We start from the raw sequence: 20554 nt of genomic DNA, 5'->3' as shown, positions 1-20554 counted from the left end.
TCCCTGCTCAATGGGGAGCCTGCTTCTCCCTCTCCCTCTGCTGCCGTTCTGCCTACTTGTGTTCTCTCTCTGTCCCTCTGTTAAATAAATAAATAAAATCTTAAAAAAATTGTTTCCTATCATCAAATTGATCATAATTACTCATCTGTAAACTATTCTTTTTTTTTAAGATTTTATTTACTTATTTATTTGAGAGAGTGAGAATGAGAGAGAGAGCACAGGAGAGGGGGGAGGGTCCGAGGGAGAAGCAGACTCCCCGCCAAGCAGGGAGCCCGATGCGGGACTCGATTCCGGGACTCCAGGATCATGACCTGAGCCAAAGGCAGATGCTTAACCGACTGAGCCACCCAGGCGCCCTGTAAACTATTCTTAGCTTTAGGACTATACACAAATAGATGGAGGGTCAGATTTGGTTCTTGGCTTAGGCATAGATGTGTTGGCATTGGGAATAGTAAAAAACAGGGGCATGAGTAATCATATGTAAACTAGTTGTTACTTTGTGGGGTAGGAGAGGAAGAAGGAGGATAGAATTAGAGGAATAGACTGGTGCTTCTGGAATGTTGGTAATACTCTGTTCCTCTTCACCTCTTCTCCACTCCCTTCTTTCCTACCAAAATAATTATTTCTTATTTTAAAACCCTTCCCCATGTTCACCTCTGACCTTTTCTGGAGTGTAAATCCTATAGATCTTGGCAGAGACCTTATGTTCTTTTTTGCTAACAAGTCTGTTTATCTGGCTACTGTCCCCTTTTCTCTTTGCCGTTGTCACTTTCACTGTATTCTCTTTATCCTTCTCCTTCGACAAGCTTTTTTTTTTTTAAAGATTTTATTTATTTATTTGAGAGAGAGAGAGAATGAGAGATAGAGAGCATGAGAGGGAAGAGGGTCAGAGGGAGAAGCAGACTCCCCGTCGAGCAGGGAGCCCGACGCGGGACTCCATCCCAGGACTCCAGGACCATGACCTGAGCCGAAGGCAGTCGCTTAACCAGCTGAGCCACCCAGGCGCCCTTTTTTTTTTTTTTTTTTAAGTAGGCTCTACACCCAGCAGGCAGCCCAACATGGGGCTTGAACTCACAACCCTGAGATTTAAGACCTGAGCTGAGATCAGAAGTCAGATGCTTAACCGACTGAGCCACCCAGGCGCCCCACCACAATCAATTTTAAAACCTTTTCATCATCTTGAAGAGAGACCCCACACCTCTCAGCTATCAAATCCTACCCCTGCACCCCTAGGCAACCACTATCCTTGTGTCTCAATAAATTTGCCTATTCTGGACATTTCATATAAATGCAATCATACAATGTATGGTCTTTTGTGACTGGCTTCTTTCACTTTGCATAATGTTTTCAAGGTTCATCCATGTAGCATAGATCAGTACTTCCTTTTTATTGTTGAATATATTTCACTGTATAGATATACTGCAATTTATTTATCCACTCATCAGTTGATAGACATTTACATTTTTCCCAATCTGGCTACTATAAGCAATGATGAGCATCTGTTATGCAATGATTTGCTTTTAGATAATTTCTTTTAAGTGGTATGTATTCATTGTAGAAAATTTGAAAAAGCCTGAAAAGTATAAAGAATGTGATAAAATTTATTCATAATCGCGTCACTCAAAATAAGCTTTAACACTTTTTCTGTGGGGGAAAAAAATACATGTGTGTATAGTTTATTAATTCCTCATTTCTTGTTAAGATTTACTTTTTATCTGGGGGCGCCTGGGTGGCTCAGTCAGTTAAGCGACTGCCTTCAGCTCAGGCCATGATGCCAGGGACCTGGGGTCGAGCCCCATGTCGGCCTTCCTGCTCGGCAGGGGAGCCTGCTTCTCCCTTGCACGCCACCCCCGCCCCGCTCATAACTCTTTCTGTCACTCATTCTGTCTTTCAAATAAATGAATAAAATCTTTAAAAAAAAAACGGTTTACTTTTTATCTAGCCAGATTTTGTTTGCCAAATCAGAACAAGACTGGCCAACTGCAGTTGTAATAATTTATAAATCATTGTGCAATGGCAGTATCACAGAGCTATTAGCTTTCAGGGAGGGAGGGAGGAAGGAAGGGAGAAAGTTTGTTTTTATGTTTTTAAAGATTTTATTTATTTGAGAGAGAGCATGAGCGGGGATGGGGTGTGGAGCAGAGGGAGAGGAAGAAGCAGGGAGCCCGTCTTGGGCTTGATCCCAGGACCCGAGACCACCACCTGAGCTGAAGGCAGATGCTCAACTGACTGAGCCACCCAGGTGCCCCGGTTTAGAGAAGATTTTATTTATTTATTTATTTTATTATTTATTTATTTTAAAGATTTTATTTATTTGTTAGAGAGAGTGGGACCACGAGCAGGGGGGTGAGGGGCAGAGGGAGAAGCAGACTCCCCACCAAGCAGGGAGCCCGATGCAGGGCTCCATCCCAGGACCCTGAGGTCATGACCTGAGCCAAAGGCAGACGCTTAACCAACTGAGCCACCCAGGCGCCCCTAGGGAAAATTTTAGAGGAGGAAACATATATATTGTGAAAATATGCAGAAGTTCCTGTTCCTAATAAGTAAATGAAACATTGAGGTTTCTTATAAGGTCATTATTTGTTCTGTCGTAGGAGGCTAGCAGGATGTACAGTTTTTATCACAGGTGCAAGCCGTGGCATCGGTAAAGCTATTGCATTGAAAGCAGCACGGGACGGAGCAAACATTGTCATTGCTGCGAAGACCACCCATGTAAACCCCAAACTTCCAGGCACAATCTTTACTGCTGCTGAAGAGAGTGAGTGAATGGGATGATGCCATTTCATGAAATGTTTTAACCATGGTTTCGATACGTAGAGAATTTGCTGGAGAGTTTAATTCTAGCTATTTGAAAGCTACTCTAAAAATAATTTTATCTGGTTAAAGAAATATTTTGTCACCTTAGGGCAGTGATTTAGGAACTGTTTTTTTTTCCCAGCACTTTTGTATGGTATGAGAGACTCCCCTTAAAAATCATGTCTCTTGAGGGCAGTGGTTCTTGGATCTGTGCAAAGAATGGGGGAGTGGAAATGAGAGGTAGATGATGTGAACACTTTGAAAAAGTTCTCCATGATTTATTCTCTGTGCCATTTGAAACTCATTATCTTTATACTTTCAGTTCACAAATAACTATCGAGTGCTTCTATTCAAGGCATTGTGCTAGGCACGATATCAGGAGGGAGGGCTTAAAATTCAACTTCAGTGAATATTGCCAGTTTTGTTAGTCATGTTAATAGCATTGTAATAGCATTATGGTTATGTTAGGGGAACATATATGAGGTATTTATGAATGAGATGATGCCTGAGATTTGTTTTAAAATACTCGCCAGCCAAAAACAGGATTGGGGGTAGAAAAATTAAACAGCTGGCAGAGCATTAACAATCATTGAAGATAGGTGATAGATTCATCGTAGTTTATTATACTATTCTTTATATTTTTGTCTATTTCTTGAATTTTTTCATAATGAAGGTTTTTTAAATTCTTTTTTTTCTTTTTTTGCTTTTTAATAGAATTTTTTAAAATTACCTTTTTCTTTTTTAAAGATTTATTTATTTTAGAGAGAGAGCACGCATGTGCACTCGAGTGGTGGGTCAGGGGGAGAATCCTCAAGTAGACTCCCTGCTGAGTACTGAGCCCAAGCAGGGCTCAGTCCCATGACCCCAGCTGAAACCAAGAGCTGGACGCTCAACCAGCTGAGCCACCCAGGCGCTTCTCCCCCGCTCCCTACCCACACTTTTTTTGTTTTTTAATAGAGTTGGTCTCTCTACTTGGAAGCTGGATATCAGTTTGTCTGTCCTACTGTAGGGTGGAGCCACTAGTAGTTATAAGAACATAGTTATTTATATTGATTTTCTGAAAATAGGGTACTTATTTCTTTTGATTCATATCAGAATGAAAAGTTTAGTATTTGAATGTCTCAATGCTTTTTTGTTTGTTTATCGTTTGTAGTTGAAGCAGCTGGAGGAAAGGCCTTGCCATGCGCTGTTGATGTGAGAGATGAACAGCAAATCAGTAATGCAGTGGAGAAAGCAGTGGAGCGATTTGGAGGTAGTGCCTTAATTCTGAAATAATTATTGAATATTGTAACTATAATTTGTTTTTTTTTTTAGATTTTATTTATTTATTTGACAGAGAGAGACACAGCGAGAGAGGGAACACAAGTAGGGGGAGTGGGAGAGGGAGAAGCAGGCTTCCCGCTGAGCAGAGAGCCTGATGTGGGGTTTGATCCCAGGACCCTGGGATCATGACCTGAGCCAAAGGCAGACGCTTAATAACTGTAATTTGAATTAAAAAATTTTTTTTAAATTTCCTAAGTCTCTGGAGTATAACCAGATATGAGTATTCATTTATGTAGAAACGCAGCTTAAAACCATCAGATGACTTTTTTATTGTTAAAAGTTATTTTGAATAATAGAGCACATCTATAAATTAGGCCCTTGACAATCTTATATCTAACTAGTTTCCCAGATCGCATCCTCTTGCCTCTCCTCAATTAATGTAGCCATCATTTGATGACTTTTGATATTTATTGGATTAAGTATAGCTAACTTACTGGCATTCAGGATATTTCACATTCTGATCTCAACAGACTTTTTTTGGTTCCATCGTTTTTCTATGCCCCAATATAAACACTTTATTCTTTCCCAAATAGTTTACTTCCAAATCCTTGCCTTGAAGTTTTTGCCTCTTAACTTTTTCTCTTCCCCATCCTGAGGCTTCTCCAGTGCCCGCCTTTCCATCTCCAGTCCTACCTGAAATCCTCCCTTCTCTGTATCTTTTGAAATCCCACCTTTCTGTGGTTAAATCTCATCTCCTTCATGAAGCCAATTTCGTCACCATGCCAACCAGTTAGAAGTGTGTTTTTCCTTCTCTGAATTCCAAAACATTCCTTTGATCATTATCTTGTACTATGTTATTATTTTTTTTTAAGATTAATTTTATCTTAGAGATAGAGAGAGCGGGGGTGGGGGGAGCAGAGGGCAAGAATCTCAAGTAGACTCCCCACCGAGCGTGGAGCCTGACACCGAGTTCGACCTCACAGCCCTGAGATCATGACCTGAGCCTAAATCAAGAGTGGGACACTTAACCAACTGAGCCCCTTGGGTGCCTCTGTTGTACTACTTTAGATCTTAGTATTTTTTTTTCCTCAATTAGTTCATAAACTCCTAGAAGGCAGATGTTAGAGGTTGAGCTAAAGCTTTGATGGTATTATAGCAAGGCACCTGGCCATGTCCAAATCCTGCCCAAACCATTACCACGCTTCCCTACTCCCCCCATAATATTCCAGAGACTGTATATATGTACATGTAAAAGATAATGACCAATGGGAAGAAAGGTAGTATTTTATTGTTAGCATGGCTTATGCTTATAACCTTCAGTGCCAAGCGCTATGTTATAAAGGACTGGAGCACAGAGTTTAATTTTCAATTAAGAGGATATGTTTTCAGTACCTTTGAGGGGAAAAAAAATCTTCCAGTATATTTTGCTACTTTTTTTTTAAGATTTATTTATCTGAGAGTGAGAGAGAAAGTTTGTGCTCATGTGGACGCAGTGAGGAGGGACAGAGGAAGAGGGAGAGAGAAACCGAAGCGGACTCCGCGCTGAGTGCACAGCCCGACACGGGCTCAATCTCATAACCCCGAGATCAGACTGAGCCAAAACCAAGTCGGATGCTCAAAGGACTTCACCACCCAGGCCCTGCCCCTGCTTTATTTGAGAGAGGCATCTGAAACACTTTTATCTTCTTGATAAATTTATAGATTGGCAATGGAGTTACCTCTATTTTGAAGTCTTTCCTAAGATTTCCTTTCCTTCTCCTTAGTATCCACTTGGATGTATTTCAGATTTTTTGCTTTCCTTTTACCCATCAGTTTCTGCTTTCCTGGCATAACAATGCACAATGAAGAGGGAACTCTGTTATACTCAGCTGCCACTCTCTCATAATTATTAAGGATGCCACCTTTATAAGAGATGATTCATAAGCTGCTCCTTTTTTTTTTCTTTCCCTCTGTACTCTTTTTCCACAAAGATGCCAAGCTTTTATTTTTTGTTTGGTTTTAGTTCCATACTGTGGTTCCTACTGTTGTGGCCTTCTGTTTTGGAATTCTATAGGCCTTTGAATTCTGCCTTTTGGGAAAACTTTACCTTTTCCTGATATTTCTCTCTGCTAGAGAATTGTCCTTTTAACAAAGTTGATAATGCTTTCAAACCTGTACCCTCAGGGTTCTCTGCCACAGGGTGCTCCCTATCACCTTGCCTTCCTTCACCTTCAGAGTTTTCCAGGCCTGAGTAAATTATGCTATTTCATAAACTACAGAATCATTCTTTCCTGCTAACTTTTTTTTTCAGCAGGTATATATATATATATATATGGATACACACACACACACACACACACCTGCTTGTGCATTATTTTTCACTATTATTCCCTGATCCATTTTAATTTGGGCCATCTGAGTTTGAAATTTTAACCTACCTCTTAATTGAAGCTATTTTTTTCTTTATCACTGGCAAGTCAAACATAATTTACCATGTCAGTATATCCTCATTTCTCATCTACTTTCTTTGCTTTTGGGCCCAGAAGTTTGCTCTGCTAACACACTTGTCACTTGTTATCACATAGTGAGAGAGATAAAGTCAATAAAGTCTGAATTTGCTTAAGGAATCTATTGATTGGATCAGCCCTTACTAGCTTCATCTCTCTGAAGAGGGTGATTCTACACAGGGTGGTGTATATACCAATCAGCCCAGCATCTCACTCAGACCTTTCAATTCGCTTTGCTCCCACCTGGCTTCTTTAGTGAGTATCATCTTTCTTACCTCATAGGCCCTAGCAGAGTGCCTTATGTGACATAGCCACTTGCTGATTTTCTTTCAGTGATGTGGCTGAGCAGCTCATAGCTTTGTGAATTGACAAGTATGTCCTAGATTTTAAAAATTCTTTTCACAGGTCTTTGCCTTGTGAAGGCAACCATCATTATGTTCATCCTAGAAGGTTGGTAGTCACAGGGTCTAGAACTTGTCTCAGATATATGGATGACTTACTTGAGTTTTATTATAATGAAGCTATAAAATGTAATATGGTTGAATCCAAAGTTATCCTAAGGACGCATTTTAAGAAAACATTAACAACACAGAGTTTATTAAAAAAAAAAAAATATAGAAACTGAGGAATGAGGATGTGATCAAGATTTTATGCTACTATATATGAAGAAAAGGTGCTTATGACTAAAATGTTTTAGTGAGTATAATAGCCTTATTTAAGACATTATCCACATACTGTGAGAGAGGGGCATAATAAAGAGGGTAACAAAAAATGTCTATTGCAACAGTCTAAGCCGGCAATAGTAGAAGTTGTGATGATTCTATTTAACTGAATATTAAGTGCCCTTTAAAAAGAATTATGAATCATGTAGAACCAGAGAAGTGTTTAAGATACTTTTGTATTTTACTATTTTCATTTAACATTACTTAACTAAACTTGTAAACAAGATATGTTACATATAGAGGGACTGGACAGAATGTACATAATCATTATTCTAGGTTAATTTTGTGTATGAATTACTAAAACAAACTTGATATACTTTGATGATTTGCTTAGAATTGAAAATTCACTCTAGGTCTTTTCTCCTTCCTCAGTTCCCAAGACCAGGAAAGACCTCTTTTATTAAAGTAAGGGTCTTAGAAGGGAGACTAGTGAGCTTGGAAGGAGGGCCTTGGAAAGATGCTAGAGAGAAGGGAAAACCTTAAGGCAGTTAACCTGAGGTTCATGGAGACAAAGAGGGAAGACTGGGAGGTAAGAGAACAAATAGGAATGGAAGCTACAAACCACTGAGGACTAAGCCTCCTTGTAGTTTCACGTGGAGCTCTGGCGATTGGCTTTCTCCATTGTGCCAGTGAAAATCATTTGGGTGTTTTGACACAGCTATCAAGTCTTGCATTGGTGTATTGTCAGTCATTTAACCTAAAAGAAGTATTTGTGAACCAACTTAGGGTTCAACTATATAGACTAGATGTTTTTATTTCTTTTTGTTGTAAAGTTTAAATTACATTAATGGGAAGTTGATTATTTGAAAACAGGAATTGATATTTTGGTGAATAATGCCAGTGCTATTAGCTTGACCAACACATTGGAAACACCTACAAAAAGAGTGGATTTGATGATGAATGTCAACACCAGAGGCACCTTTCTGACGTAAGTTACCAGTGTTTGGGAAGAACCTTGCAATGTGTTCTCAGAGAACTAGTTGTAAATAGATTTGAACCAGATTAGCAATACAGTTTAAAACCTAGGAAGTTGTTATAAAGGCCTAAAAAGTGCTCCAAGTCAATAAATGATATTTTAAATAGTTTTATTCAGAGCTCCCTTTCTCTGTGAACCTAATAAAGTCTAAAGTATAGCTCCAGCATTTTCAGACATTTGTATGAATAAATATATACATGCATGCCAATTCTTATTATTCAAATCAGCAATAGTCTTTCCTTTCTCTGAAAAACACTGGTTAGAGTTATGTAAATCATAGGAAGCTCATTATGAATCACATTTTTTTCCATTTTTATTAAGTTTTTAATTTTAATTCCAGTATAGTTAACATAAGTGTTACATTAGTTTCAGGTGTCTGTGGATCCCATTTTAATGTAACAAAAGGTTAATGCTATCTTGGGGAATATCAGGGGGAATACAGAATACAGAATGAAACCAAATGTAGTCGTGATCTGTTCTGAATCGGTCAGACAGTCCACTCTTGTTTGTCCATTTTTTATCTGTTTATTTATTTATTTATTTTAAAGATTTTATTTAGTTATTTAACAGAGAGAGACACAGCAAGAGAGGGAACACAAGCAGGGGGAGTGGGAGAGGGAGAAGCAGGCTTCCCCGCAGAGCAGGGAGCCTGAAGCGGGTCTCGATCCCAGGACCCTGGGATCATGACCTGAGCCGAAGGCAGACGCCTAACGACTGAGCCATCCAGAAGCCCCTTTTATCTGTTTATTTACCCTCAGGTCTATCACTTTTTCATGTGGATGTAAAGAGAGATAGCATAGAACTTGTTTGTCGCCTCACATGTATCTTATACGTATGTGCCTTATGGTTATACATAAAATCGGTTAAGACCAATTAGGACCTTGGGCTTTGGAGTTAGACTCCCTTGAGTATGTGCTATCTCATGACTTTGTGCAAGTAACTTAACTTCTTGCAGATTCTCTTTCCTTATTTGTAAAATGGGGATGTGAAGTATGTTGTAGGATTGGTCGTGAGAGTTAAATATAAAATTTGTTGTTAATCTGGAACTTTTCTCTTAGAGATACATTTTGTTGGGTCTGCAAAACTGGGCCCTGACAGTGTAAAACAATGTTTCTATTAGCTCCTTTATTAGCTCAGAGTTTTATTAGTTACACATATGAAAAAGATCAGATTTACACAAAAATCCAGATTTCTGGCTTTTCTTGAAATCGGAAAATCTGGGGCGCCTGGGTGGCTCAGTTGGTTAAGCAACTGCCTTCGGCTTGGGTCATGATCCTGGAGTCCCGGGATCGAGTCCCGCATCGGGCTCCCTGCTCAGCGGGGAGTCTGCTTCTCCCTCTGACCCTCTTCCCTCTCATGCTCTCTATCTCTCATTCTCTCTCTCTCAAATAAATAAATAAAATCTTAAAAAAAAAAAAAAGAAATTGGAAAATCTGGTCACAGCATACCCGTATGGCAACAGTTAGTTGCTATAGCTGAGTGGCAGAGTGTCGACTGCCTCATTAAGAGACATTAGCCTTGGCCTTTTGTTACATTACGGTGTGATTCATAGACACCTGAAACTGAGGACAGGCTAAAAGGTTGCCATTTTTATCTTGTGTGCTTGCCCTGCTATTTTTCTTAAAGAGGGAAGTAAAATATTTCTCATACCCATGTGTCTGTCTGAAGTGGGAAAATGAGACATATGCCAAGAGAGCCATATGTTCAAGTAAAATGAGTGAGAGCCTACTTCTTTATAGATGTGGAGCATATTTCTATTAATTCAGTATGTAAAGTACATCTCTATTGAATGGAAACCACAGTGAGTCAAACCATGGTAAGAACTATGGCAAACATACAGAAAAAACTGGGTGAAAAACTTACATAGAAAAAGGACTAAGACTTCAATAGGATTTGTGTTTATTTTCAAATAAAACAAGCAGTACTGCTCTGTGTTATAGTCATGTGTTACATGAAGAAATTATCTGGGCCTCAAGATCTTTTACAGATGGTAACTTGTGAAAGAATTTTGATTAAATATAAACACTCATTTAAACAAGCATTTAAAAATATAAACCTAAGCAGGAATACTGTTGCTCAGCATGTTGAATTAAGGCTTAGAAGGACACGATTTGTGAAAAGTTAAATCATTTGTGGCAGTTTCGATTGTAGATGATGAAGCCAAGGATATAAATATTCTACTCACCAAGTTTTATTTACTTAAGGTGTCAGGAGAATTTTGATGTGGTTAAAAAAACTGTTAGACCGGTACCCATAACATGAACATGGAAATGACTTGTTAAGTGTTGAGAAACAGCTTAGGAGGTTTAATATAGATATGTCAAAATTGTAGTAACCATAACTATGGACAGTGCTGTTGCAATGGTCAGTGTTAACTTTAAGCTGTAATGAATGGTGAGGGTTAGCTTTAAACTTATTAAACTAATGTAGAAATGTTTCACAGAGATGCAGAAAATAATTTTGTTCATCATATTGTTCATTGGGAATTGCTCTTGCTAAAAAGTTAAAGATGCACTGTGTTATGAACGTTAAGAACTAAACACACTTCCATGCTTTAAACTATAGTTATGTGCTTTACAAATGTGGACTACAAACATGATAGTCTGCTCTGTGACAAGATTATGTGGCTATGGTGTATTGTTGAAGAGATTTTGTTTGTTTTTTAAGATTTTATTTATTTATTTGAGAGAGTGAGCTAGTGTGTGTGTGTGTGAGAGAGAGAGAGAGAATGAATAGGGGCAGAGGGAGAGGGAGAAGCAGACTCCCCACTGAGCAGGGAGCCCAATGGGGGGCTCGATTCCTGAGCCCCGAGATCATGACCTGAGCCGAAGGCAGAGGCTTAACCGACTAAACCACCCAGGTGCCCTGAGATTTTGGTTTTAATTTGAAAGAAATCAACTGTTTTTTTGCCACCCATGAGAGAATTCCCAGCTCAATTCCCATACAAAGATTGGATCAAAGACTTAACTTTATCAGTCGACATTATGACTAACGTAAACACAAATGTCTGACTCTCATTGCTCATTCCTTGTGAAATTATGTCTTTGGAAAACCCATTTGGCAAGAACAACCTGGCCCCTTTCCTATACCATGATCCTTTTCCAAAAATGAAACTGATGGTTTAAACTACGTTCCTGCAATTATAGATTTGAAGGTTCAGTTCAAAACAAAGCAAAAAAAACCCTGATTTCAAACTGTGAGAAAATGAACTAACCTTGTTCAGGTACCTTTCTCAATGAATACTACTTGTGTAGTTGGAGAACTACAGATGGAACATATGAGCCATAGGGCACTAACGTACTAAAAACTAAATATGAGTACATTGGAATAGCACATCTACAAATATCTCAGGAAGAGATACACTAAAATAAAAACCCTTTTTTAAAGCAAAGATTCTATTCATTGTTGAAAGTTCCTACATTTAGGGACAGCTATTATTTTATTTTACTTTATTTTATTTACTTTTTTAAAGTAGGCTCCATGCCCAACGTGGGGCTTGAACTCATGACCCTGAGATCAAGTTGCATACTCTACTGACTGAGCCAGCCAGGTGCCCCTGGAACAGCTGTTTATTTATTTATTTATTTATTTATTTTTGGGGGGGCAGCTATTTTTTAAAATAATACTAAATATTTTTCCCAGTTAAAGGCATATTGCAATGCCAAATGAAAGACCCGATACTGACCTTTGGACCAAAGAAAAGGTGTCAGGTTTTTGGTCCTCTGTGGAAGTTATAAGTTATAAAAGAGAAAATTGATAATGAAACATTTCCATTTTAATTTTAATTTTGTTTTTTATTTAGTGACACTCATTTATTAATGGAAGGAAAGTATAGATTGTTTTCTCAGGCAAGTCTGAGAAATATCGTCAGGGAGAGAGTGGGGACAAGGCCCAAAGAACTGACCTGTTCGGAGGTTTCAGCAAGGATCTAGAGCTGTTTCCTGATCCCTGGCACCTAGGGCCCTGTGGCCTGTGACTCGTATCACAGGTTTATAGAAACAGGGTTGGAAGGCAGAGATGAGGTAGAAGGCAAATCCTTAATTTGTATTTTTAATAAAAGTTTTAAATATGTAATCTCCAGTGTAATGCTTATAGAAATTCAGTAGTAAAGTTTAATTGTATTTCTGAACAGTTAATTTTTCTTTCCTATACACAGCTCACTTTATTCATTTACTCAAATGCCTATGGGGTGTTTGAGCTTATAACCCTAATTAAATAACATAATTCATGTAAGAGTAATAAGGGCAGTGCCTAGCACACAGTAAGTTTTCAGTAAGCTTAACTATTTTATTAAGCTGGAGGTGTTAGTATTTAAGTGTGGTGCTAATAGTCTTTAACATAGAAGATTGAGCATGTTGCTGTAAAAAATGCAGCTGATTTAGGATTAGTAATGCTGAGGGCCAGGCAGGCAAAGTGCAGGTGGAAAGGTTTTATCTAATAGATCAAAGGAGAAGCTCATGTTTATAATGTAAATGAAATAAGCTCTTTCCTTGCATGTGAAATGTAGTCATGGTCTTATTGCCTGGAATAGATTTGGTTTTTCCTGTTCAGATTTTGAGGTGCATCTTCATTGTTTTAATGAATATCAGCTGTAATATTGTTTGCCCCTCCCCAACTCACCCCCATGAAAGTGAAGCACTTTTGGAAAGGAAAAACAATATGTATAAAACCCGTTAGTGATATTGATTATATTTGATTTCTAGACCTGAACAGACGTTGCAGATGGTAATAAGAATGTTGTACATTAGTTAATTAAAAAAACTGACAAGAATCAACTAGTTCAAAGTCCTAGAAATTATTGAATGTGAAATAAAACTAAAAGCTCTACAGCTTTAAGCTACGTGTATGTTATAGCTTAATAACACAGTGTAGCTTAATCATTAATAAATTAAAAATATTGAAACTGAGTTTTTTTTAAAAATAAATTGCCTACCTTTTTGGACAGTTTTTTAAAAAACATAAAAACTAAATATTCCTCCCAAAGGCATACTGCATTGCATATTGGTGCAAATTAAATTTGGGAATGTTTTGGGAGTTGTGTTATTAAATTACAGTTCCAGCATAGTAGGAATACCACACCTACTAAGATGAAATAAATCGGCATACATAATACTAATAATAGCGGTTGTTTATTTCATGTTTAACATATGCACTGTTCAAAGTGTTGCATATTTATCATCTCATTTTAATCCCTGGGTCAGTCCTAGATGGTAGCAGGTATTACCAACACTTACAAGTGAGAAAACTGAGAATGTATTTTGCCTAAGATCACACAATGAAGGGGAAGAAAAAGGATTTGAGCCCTGGTCTGTCTGACTTGAGCACCATGTTCTTTACCATAGTGTTGCCTGTGCTGGCTAGCAAGGACATTAACTTGCTGAAAATTATGCATGTGTGTGTATGTGTGTGTGTGTATTTGTGTGTGTGTTGGGTGGGAAGAATTGAAAGGATGTAGTTGAGGATAGCTTCAGTTGGATTTAAGGCTAATATGGCAAGGATTTGATATTTTCATCAAGCAGATCATTTTGTCAGGCCATTAAGCAAAGTTTCAGAAAATGAAAATTAATTGCTTTTCCTACCTTCATTTTAAAAAAGTAAACACAAACAAAAGTACCCTACGTATTCCTGACCAAGTTTAGTTGCTTTGTAGAAGTACTTTAAAATATAATTTTAGGAATGCCTGGGTGGCTCACTGGGTTAAACGTCCAACTCTTGATTTTGGCTCAGGTCATGATCCCAGGATTGTAATATCGAGCCCTGCATCAGGCTCTCTGCTCAGCAGGGAGTCTGCTTGAGATTCTCTTTCTCCCTCTGCCCCTCTGCTCTCGTGTATGTTCTCTATCTCTCAAATAAATAAAATCTTTAAAAATAAAAAAATAAAATAATTTTGAGAAGTGGGGAAGTTGTTAGAAAGCTATTAACTTGATGTGTTTTCTTTTGCTTTCAGATCTAAAGCATGTATTCCTTATTTGAAAAAGAGTAAAATTGCTCATATCCTCAATCTCAGCCCACCACTGAACCTAAATCCATTGTGGTTCAAACAGCACTGTGGTAGGTGGTAGGTTAAGGGAATGGTTTGTTTGGTTAATTTGTTTTGTATTAAATCAGTGTTTCTATGATGTAATTACAATTTTTACATAGCATTCAACATTAAATTTTCTATGTAGAATCAATAGCACTTTGGAAACTAGATTCTTAAACTTTTATCTGTAATTTAAAACATTGAGGTATAATTTACGTTCAATAAAATGCACAGATTTTAATGGTTCAGTTTGAAGAGTTTTGACAAATGTATACATCTGTATAACCAATAGCCAAATCAAGATATGGATTTCCATCATTCCAGAAAGCTCCCTCAAGTCTCAGTGGTTGTGTTTTATTGTATATAACTTAGTCTTCAATGAAGTTGGTTAGAAACTATGAAGTACTTTTTCTTTCACAGCAAACTAATGATTTGGGGTTGAGTATGCATTAAATTACAAGATTTATGTAGAGGTGCCTCCTTTAAAATAGTTACATCAGGTACTTACTCCTCCTTTGTACATAATTCACTAAAATTTGGACAGGTAATTAGAATAGAAAGCCAAAGGCAAAACTGAAAGAAGTTCTGTTTTAATTGACTAGGTTAGCAAATCTGCAACTTTTTGTTCTTGTTTTACTAGCAGTATAGCCCTAGAAAGTGGTTATTTATACTCACAAAGTTGTTTCTTAATTAAGCACTATTCTTTGTGGTTTCTTTCAGCTTATACCATTGCTAAGTATGGTATGTCTATGTGTGTGCTTGGAATGGCAGAAGAATTTAAGGGTGAAATTGCAGTCAATGCATTATGGCCTAAAACAGGTATGTATTTTTTTTAAAAAATCCAGTTATTGGATCTCATTTATTGTCCTTGACACTTTTGAGGTACATCTTGGGTAGGTAGGTTGAGGTGGGAAACAAATTAAACTTTTTTTTTTTTTTTTTAAGAGAGAGGGAGAGCATGCGCATGAGAGCCAGCCTGCATGAGCGAGCATGGGGCAGGGGTGGTTGGGGGGCAGAGGGAGAGGGAGCAGGAGAGAGACTTGGGGCTTGATCTCATGACACTGAGATCGTGACCTGAGCCAAAAATCAAGAGTCAGACACTCAACCGACTGTAACACCCAGGCACCCCTAAACTCTCTTTTTAAACTTAGAAGTTGGGGAAGGGTGAAATATGGAAGTAATTGAATTCTGAAGGGCTTATATGAGCGTGGGAAGATTGGGGAAGGAAAAGTATTCTAATAGTCTCATCTTGGGGCAGCCACAATACTAGATGGTATATTTTTTAAAAATTATATTTTCTGTTTGGGGCTAAGGTATAGAAGTGCTTCTGGATATTAAAATTATAGACAACCACCTACCATTTTTATTTAAATTAAATTTTTTATTTTAATTCCAGTATAGTTAACATTCATTGCTATATTAATTTCAGGTGTGCAATACAGTGACTAAACAATTCTCTACGTTACTCAGTGCTCATCCAGATAAGTGTACACTTAATCCCCTTCATCGATTTCACCCATCCCTCTACCCACCTCCCCTTTAGTAACTGTCAGTTTGTTCTCTATACTCAAGAGTCTGTTTTTTGGGCACCTGGGTGGCTCAGTCGGTTAAGCGTCTCCCTTTGGCTTGGATCATGATCGATCCTGGGATCGAGCTCAGCAGGGAGCCTGCTTCTCCCTCTCTCTCTGCCCCTCCCCCTGCTTGTGCTCCCTCGCTCTCACTCTCTGTCAAATAAGAGTCTGTTTCTTGGTTTGTTTCTTTTTTATTCTTTTGCTCATTTGTTTTGCTTCTTAAATTCCACATATGAGTGAGATCATATGGTATTTGTCTTTCTTTGACTGACTTATTTTGCTAAGCATTATACTCTTTAGCTCTTTCCATGTGTCTCAAATACTTTCTCCACAGTTGGTTTATTCAAATCAGGATATAAACAAGTTTCACACATCATATTTGTGTGATATGTTTTTCATATATAGTAGTTAACACTTTTAATTTTTTTTTTCCTTGCCACTGATTTCTTGAAAAACAAGGTCTTTTCTTTTTTTTTTTTTAAAGATTTTATTTATTTGACAGAGACACAGCAAGAGGGAACACAAGCAGGGGGAGTGGGAGAGGGAGAAGCAGGCTTCCTGTGGAGCAGGGAGCCAGACATGGTGCTCGGTTCCAGGACCCTGGGCTCATGACCTGAGCCGAAAGCAGGCACTTAATGACTGAGCCACCCAGGCACCCCGAAAAACCAGGTCATTTATAGAGTTTCCAACATTCTGGATTTTCCTGATTTCTCCCCATTGTGTCTTTTAACATGTTTCTTTATTGTCTAAGGACCTTTCTATTGTTTATTCCTATTCTTCTTCTTTCTGGAATTATTTTGTTTATTCATTTATTGCTCAACAGATTATCTGTTGGGCAGTTATTATGTGGAGACATTGTGCAGGGCACTGTGATACTTCGTTAGCCTTTACACGTAATGGATGACGAGGTTGGTAAGAGTTGGCCATGAAAACACATTTAATCCAGCATTTTTGTGAAGTATTATAGCTCTAGGGGTACTCTTGAACTGAATTGCCACATACGAGAATGTGAAACTAACCCAGAGTTCTAGTTTAGGGACATTTGAGGGATTTCTTTTTATCTTTGTTCCCATCTGCTGTCTACTGGGTGAAGGGATTTTATCTGCTCCAAGCAGAAGTGAAACGGCCAGTGACTTATGGTATTGATGCAGGGGAAACGGGAGGCTGTGGGTGAGAATGTACGGAGCACGGGGGCATGTTGCTAATGGAACTTCTAGGAGAATTTAGCTGTTGCAACCACCTCTGTAGTCACCACCATTCTTTTCTTCTAAGGACTCAAAGGATCGATTTTTTTTCTTAAAGATTTTATTTATTTATTTGACAGCGACAGCGAGAGAGGGAACATAAGCAGGGGAAGTGGGAGAGGGAGAAGCAGGCTTCCTGCAGAGCAGGGAGCCCAACATGGGGCTCAATCCCAGGACCCTGGGATTATGCCCTGAGCCGAAAGCAGACGCTTAATGACTGAGCCACCCAGGCGCCCCTCAAAGGATCAATTTTTTAAAAATTTCTTTCTTCTCCTATTTGACCGAGATTCCTTTCTTCCATGGCCCACTGTGAGATCGGAACCATGTTTTATTGCTTCTTCATTTTTCCTTATGTTTCTGTAGCAGACACAGTTCTTTAAAGATTTTCTGGAGAATGATATTCTTTGCAGTGGGGCAAAAGATCAAAGTGAAAAAGTGCTTCTGTAGTGTTTTCAAACTGCATGTCAAGACTCATTGGTGAGTCATGAAATCAATTTTGTGGATTGTGAAATTGAGTTAGAAGGTAGCAGCCAGAATTTTGTTGTCTTATTTCTAATGGAATGAGATAGAAAATAGTAGGGGGCATTGCAGATTGTCTGGTTTCATATATAAATGAATACAAATGTATTTGTGAGTGTGTGTATATGTAGGTATTATGTATTCTTAGTCATGTCGGTAAAAAGTGTTACTGATTATGGATCACAGTTAAAAACTTTAAAAGCTCACACTTCACTGTGCCTTTCTTCTTCAACTTCCTTTCCTTCTCTCATCCGTTCTTAGCCTCCTCCTCCTCCCACTTCAATCATTGCTGTTGGTAGATAGTGAGAGTCAGAAAGTTAGTGTGAAAGGCAGGTCTCCCAGAAAACGAAGTCTTAACATAGTATTTTCCCTTTTTTATACCTCTACTATGTTACTTGTCATTTTCTATTCATTCATCTTCCAAACATTTTTATATGCCAGGCAGAGTTCTCTGTACTATTTATTCATTATGCATCCACAGATAATTTATTAAGTGTCTACCTGTGTACAAGGGATTAAGGGGTACTAAGATGAATGGGATGCAGATCTTACCGTTAGAGTTTACTCTTCAGGGTGGTTACCATCATCTGCATTTTGTCCTTCCCTTCTCACCTCCACTCCCCTAACCTTTAGGTCTTTGGGATCCTGGGGTAACAAAGTTAGAAAAAGCCTACTCTGACTCTAAGAATTAGAGATTTTATTCATAAAATAAATAATTATTGGACACCTTTTATGTGCCAAGGTCAGGTCTAGTAGTTTAAGATACATCAGAGAACAAAACAGACAAGAAGCTCTGTCCTTTTGGAACTTAATTAGTTTAATTGGGAGAGATACAATAGACAGTCAACATAATAAATAGTAAAGTATCTAGAAGGTGATAATGCTATAGAAAAAAATAGAACAGAGTAAGGGGGATTGGGAGTCTCAGGTACTGGAAGGGTAGATTGCAATTTTATATAACCCTGAGATCAGGATCTGAGCCAAAATCAAGAATTAGATGCTTCACATACTGAGTCACTCAGGCACCCTTTTGGCAGGGTTTTGAGCAGAGGAGGGACGTGACGATACTTGAATTTTTTAAAGGATCTGTCTTGATGCTCTTAAGAATAGATTCTTTGGTGGGTGGGTGCCTGGTTGTCTCAGTTGGTAGAGCACGCGACTCTTCATTTAATCTCAGATGCCATGAGTTCAAGCCCCACGTTGGGTTTGGAGCCTGCTTTAAAAAAAAAAAAATAGATTTTTTTTTTTTTCCTCCCAACGAACCCTTGTGTCGAGGGCTGACTTTCAGTAGATCACAGCGAGGGAGCTGCTCGAAACCCCGACCCAGAAGCAGGTCGTCTACGAATGGTTCAGCACCAGGTTCCCCACGAACATGTGTTGCGTGACAGGCGAGGGGGCGCCCCCCTTCTGGTCCTGCCTATTTCCCAGGAGGAGGGGCTCTCCACATCTGACCCTGGTCCCCATGCGCAAGGCTGTGACCTGCCTGCAGGAAAAGAATAAGTTCTTGAGGGTCGAAGGGAGAAACAGGAGACAGAGAGACCAGATTGGAGACTATTGCAGTTATCTAGACAATATGTCTTGGGAGCTATGACCGGAGTGATAGCAATAAAAACACTGGAGAGTGGTTAGATTCTGTTGTATTTTGAAGGTGGAACCAATAAATAGGGAAAGCTGCAGATGGGGCAGGTTAGGGAGCAAGGTTAGGAATTCATTTGGGGGCATTGTGTTTGTGCATCTAGGTAGAGATGGTCAGTAGACAGTTGGATTTGCAAGTGTGGGTGTCAGGAGAGAGGTCCAGGCTGGAGATAGAAATTTGTGGGTTATCAACATATAAATAGTATATAAGAAGAGAAGGGACCATTGGCCATTGCAACATTCAGAGATTGGGAAGAAGTAGAAAAACTAATTTGGAGGAAAAAAAAGGAACTATATAGGAGAGTAAGGTAGGAAGAAAATTAGAGTATGATATCCTGAAAGCCACTTGAAGAACATGTTTCAAGGAAGAAGGAGTGATTCACTGTGTCAAATGTTGCTGATAGTTCTTACAAAATGGGGACTGACCCTTGGATTTAGTAGTCTGTACATCTCCTTCACATTACTTAACAACATTTGTAATTAAACTATTGATTTTATAACTTGGCTAATGTCTTCCTTGCTAGAAAGTTTCTTAAAGGTAGAGACAGTATCTGCTTTGTTCATTTTATTGTAGTCCTTGTAGACGTTTGGTAAATGTTTGATGAATTAATGAATGTACAGTATGATTACATTCTGCCTAGCTCCAAATTAGACATTCTGAACAGAACATTGCATGACAGCGAATGTGGAGGACACTACCAGGATTGACAAGTGAAATCAGTTCACTTCCAACGTCTTTGCTTTAGCTTTGAGATATTCATTTTAGAAGTTTTACTAGACATCTTGGAGCCATTGGTATTATTTGGGGCCTAGACTTGATGGCACAGTAAACTGAATTTACAGTCCTGTTCCTTGCAGTACATGACACAATGAGTACATGAGTACAACTTGAGCAATTGTCTGGAATGTTGGGTGGGTGTGAGGTTGTTGTGGGGAGGTGGATGACTAAGTCCCAGGTCTTGATTGCCCAAGTTTAGGAGCTTGAATTTTAACTTGTATTCAGTACAGAGCCACTTCAGAATTTTAGAAGCAGGAGAGCAGAGGAAAAATCGGAGCAGTGGAGTGATAGGGTTGCTGATGAGGTTTAAGAAGTTTAATTTGGCATCTGAGTGTAGGATGTCTTGTGAGATCGTGGAGAGAGGAGGCAGGAAAGCTAGCTAGGATATTGCATTATTCATGACTCAGGCAAGAAAATGGATTCTAGAGGGTGTCCAGGCTCCTGGCTCTTTGTGAGGCTTCTATTTAAAAAAATAAAACAGGTTTTCTCTTCCTAGACTGTATAGAGCAGCTCTTTATGCTTGCTGGAACCAGTAATCTCCC

The 20554-nt window shown here is 38.7% G+C and overlaps 1 protein-coding gene across 2 annotated transcripts in view; it reads left to right on the top strand.

Moving 5' to 3' along the window:
* Positions 1–20554, top strand: part of HSDL2 (hydroxysteroid dehydrogenase like 2) — a 58599-nt gene that overhangs the window by 10189 nt on the left and 27856 nt on the right. For both annotated transcript variants that reach the window (XM_027615681.2, XM_027615682.2), the window contains exons 2-6: positions 2595–2758; positions 3950–4048; positions 8081–8195; positions 14191–14294; positions 14986–15084. In XM_027615681.2, the coding sequence (XP_027471482.1) occupies positions 2595–2758; positions 3950–4048; positions 8081–8195; positions 14191–14294; positions 14986–15084 (581 nt within the window). The remainder of the gene's footprint in view (positions 1–2594; positions 2759–3949; positions 4049–8080; positions 8196–14190; positions 14295–14985; positions 15085–20554) is intronic.

This window comes from Zalophus californianus, chromosome 13, assembly GCF_009762305.2.
Source record: "Zalophus californianus isolate mZalCal1 chromosome 13, mZalCal1.pri.v2, whole genome shotgun sequence".
Taxonomy (NCBI): domain Eukaryota; kingdom Metazoa; phylum Chordata; class Mammalia; order Carnivora; family Otariidae; genus Zalophus; species Zalophus californianus.
The sequence above is the reverse complement of the archived record's forward strand: the minus strand, read 5'-3'. Positions and strand labels throughout refer to the sequence as shown.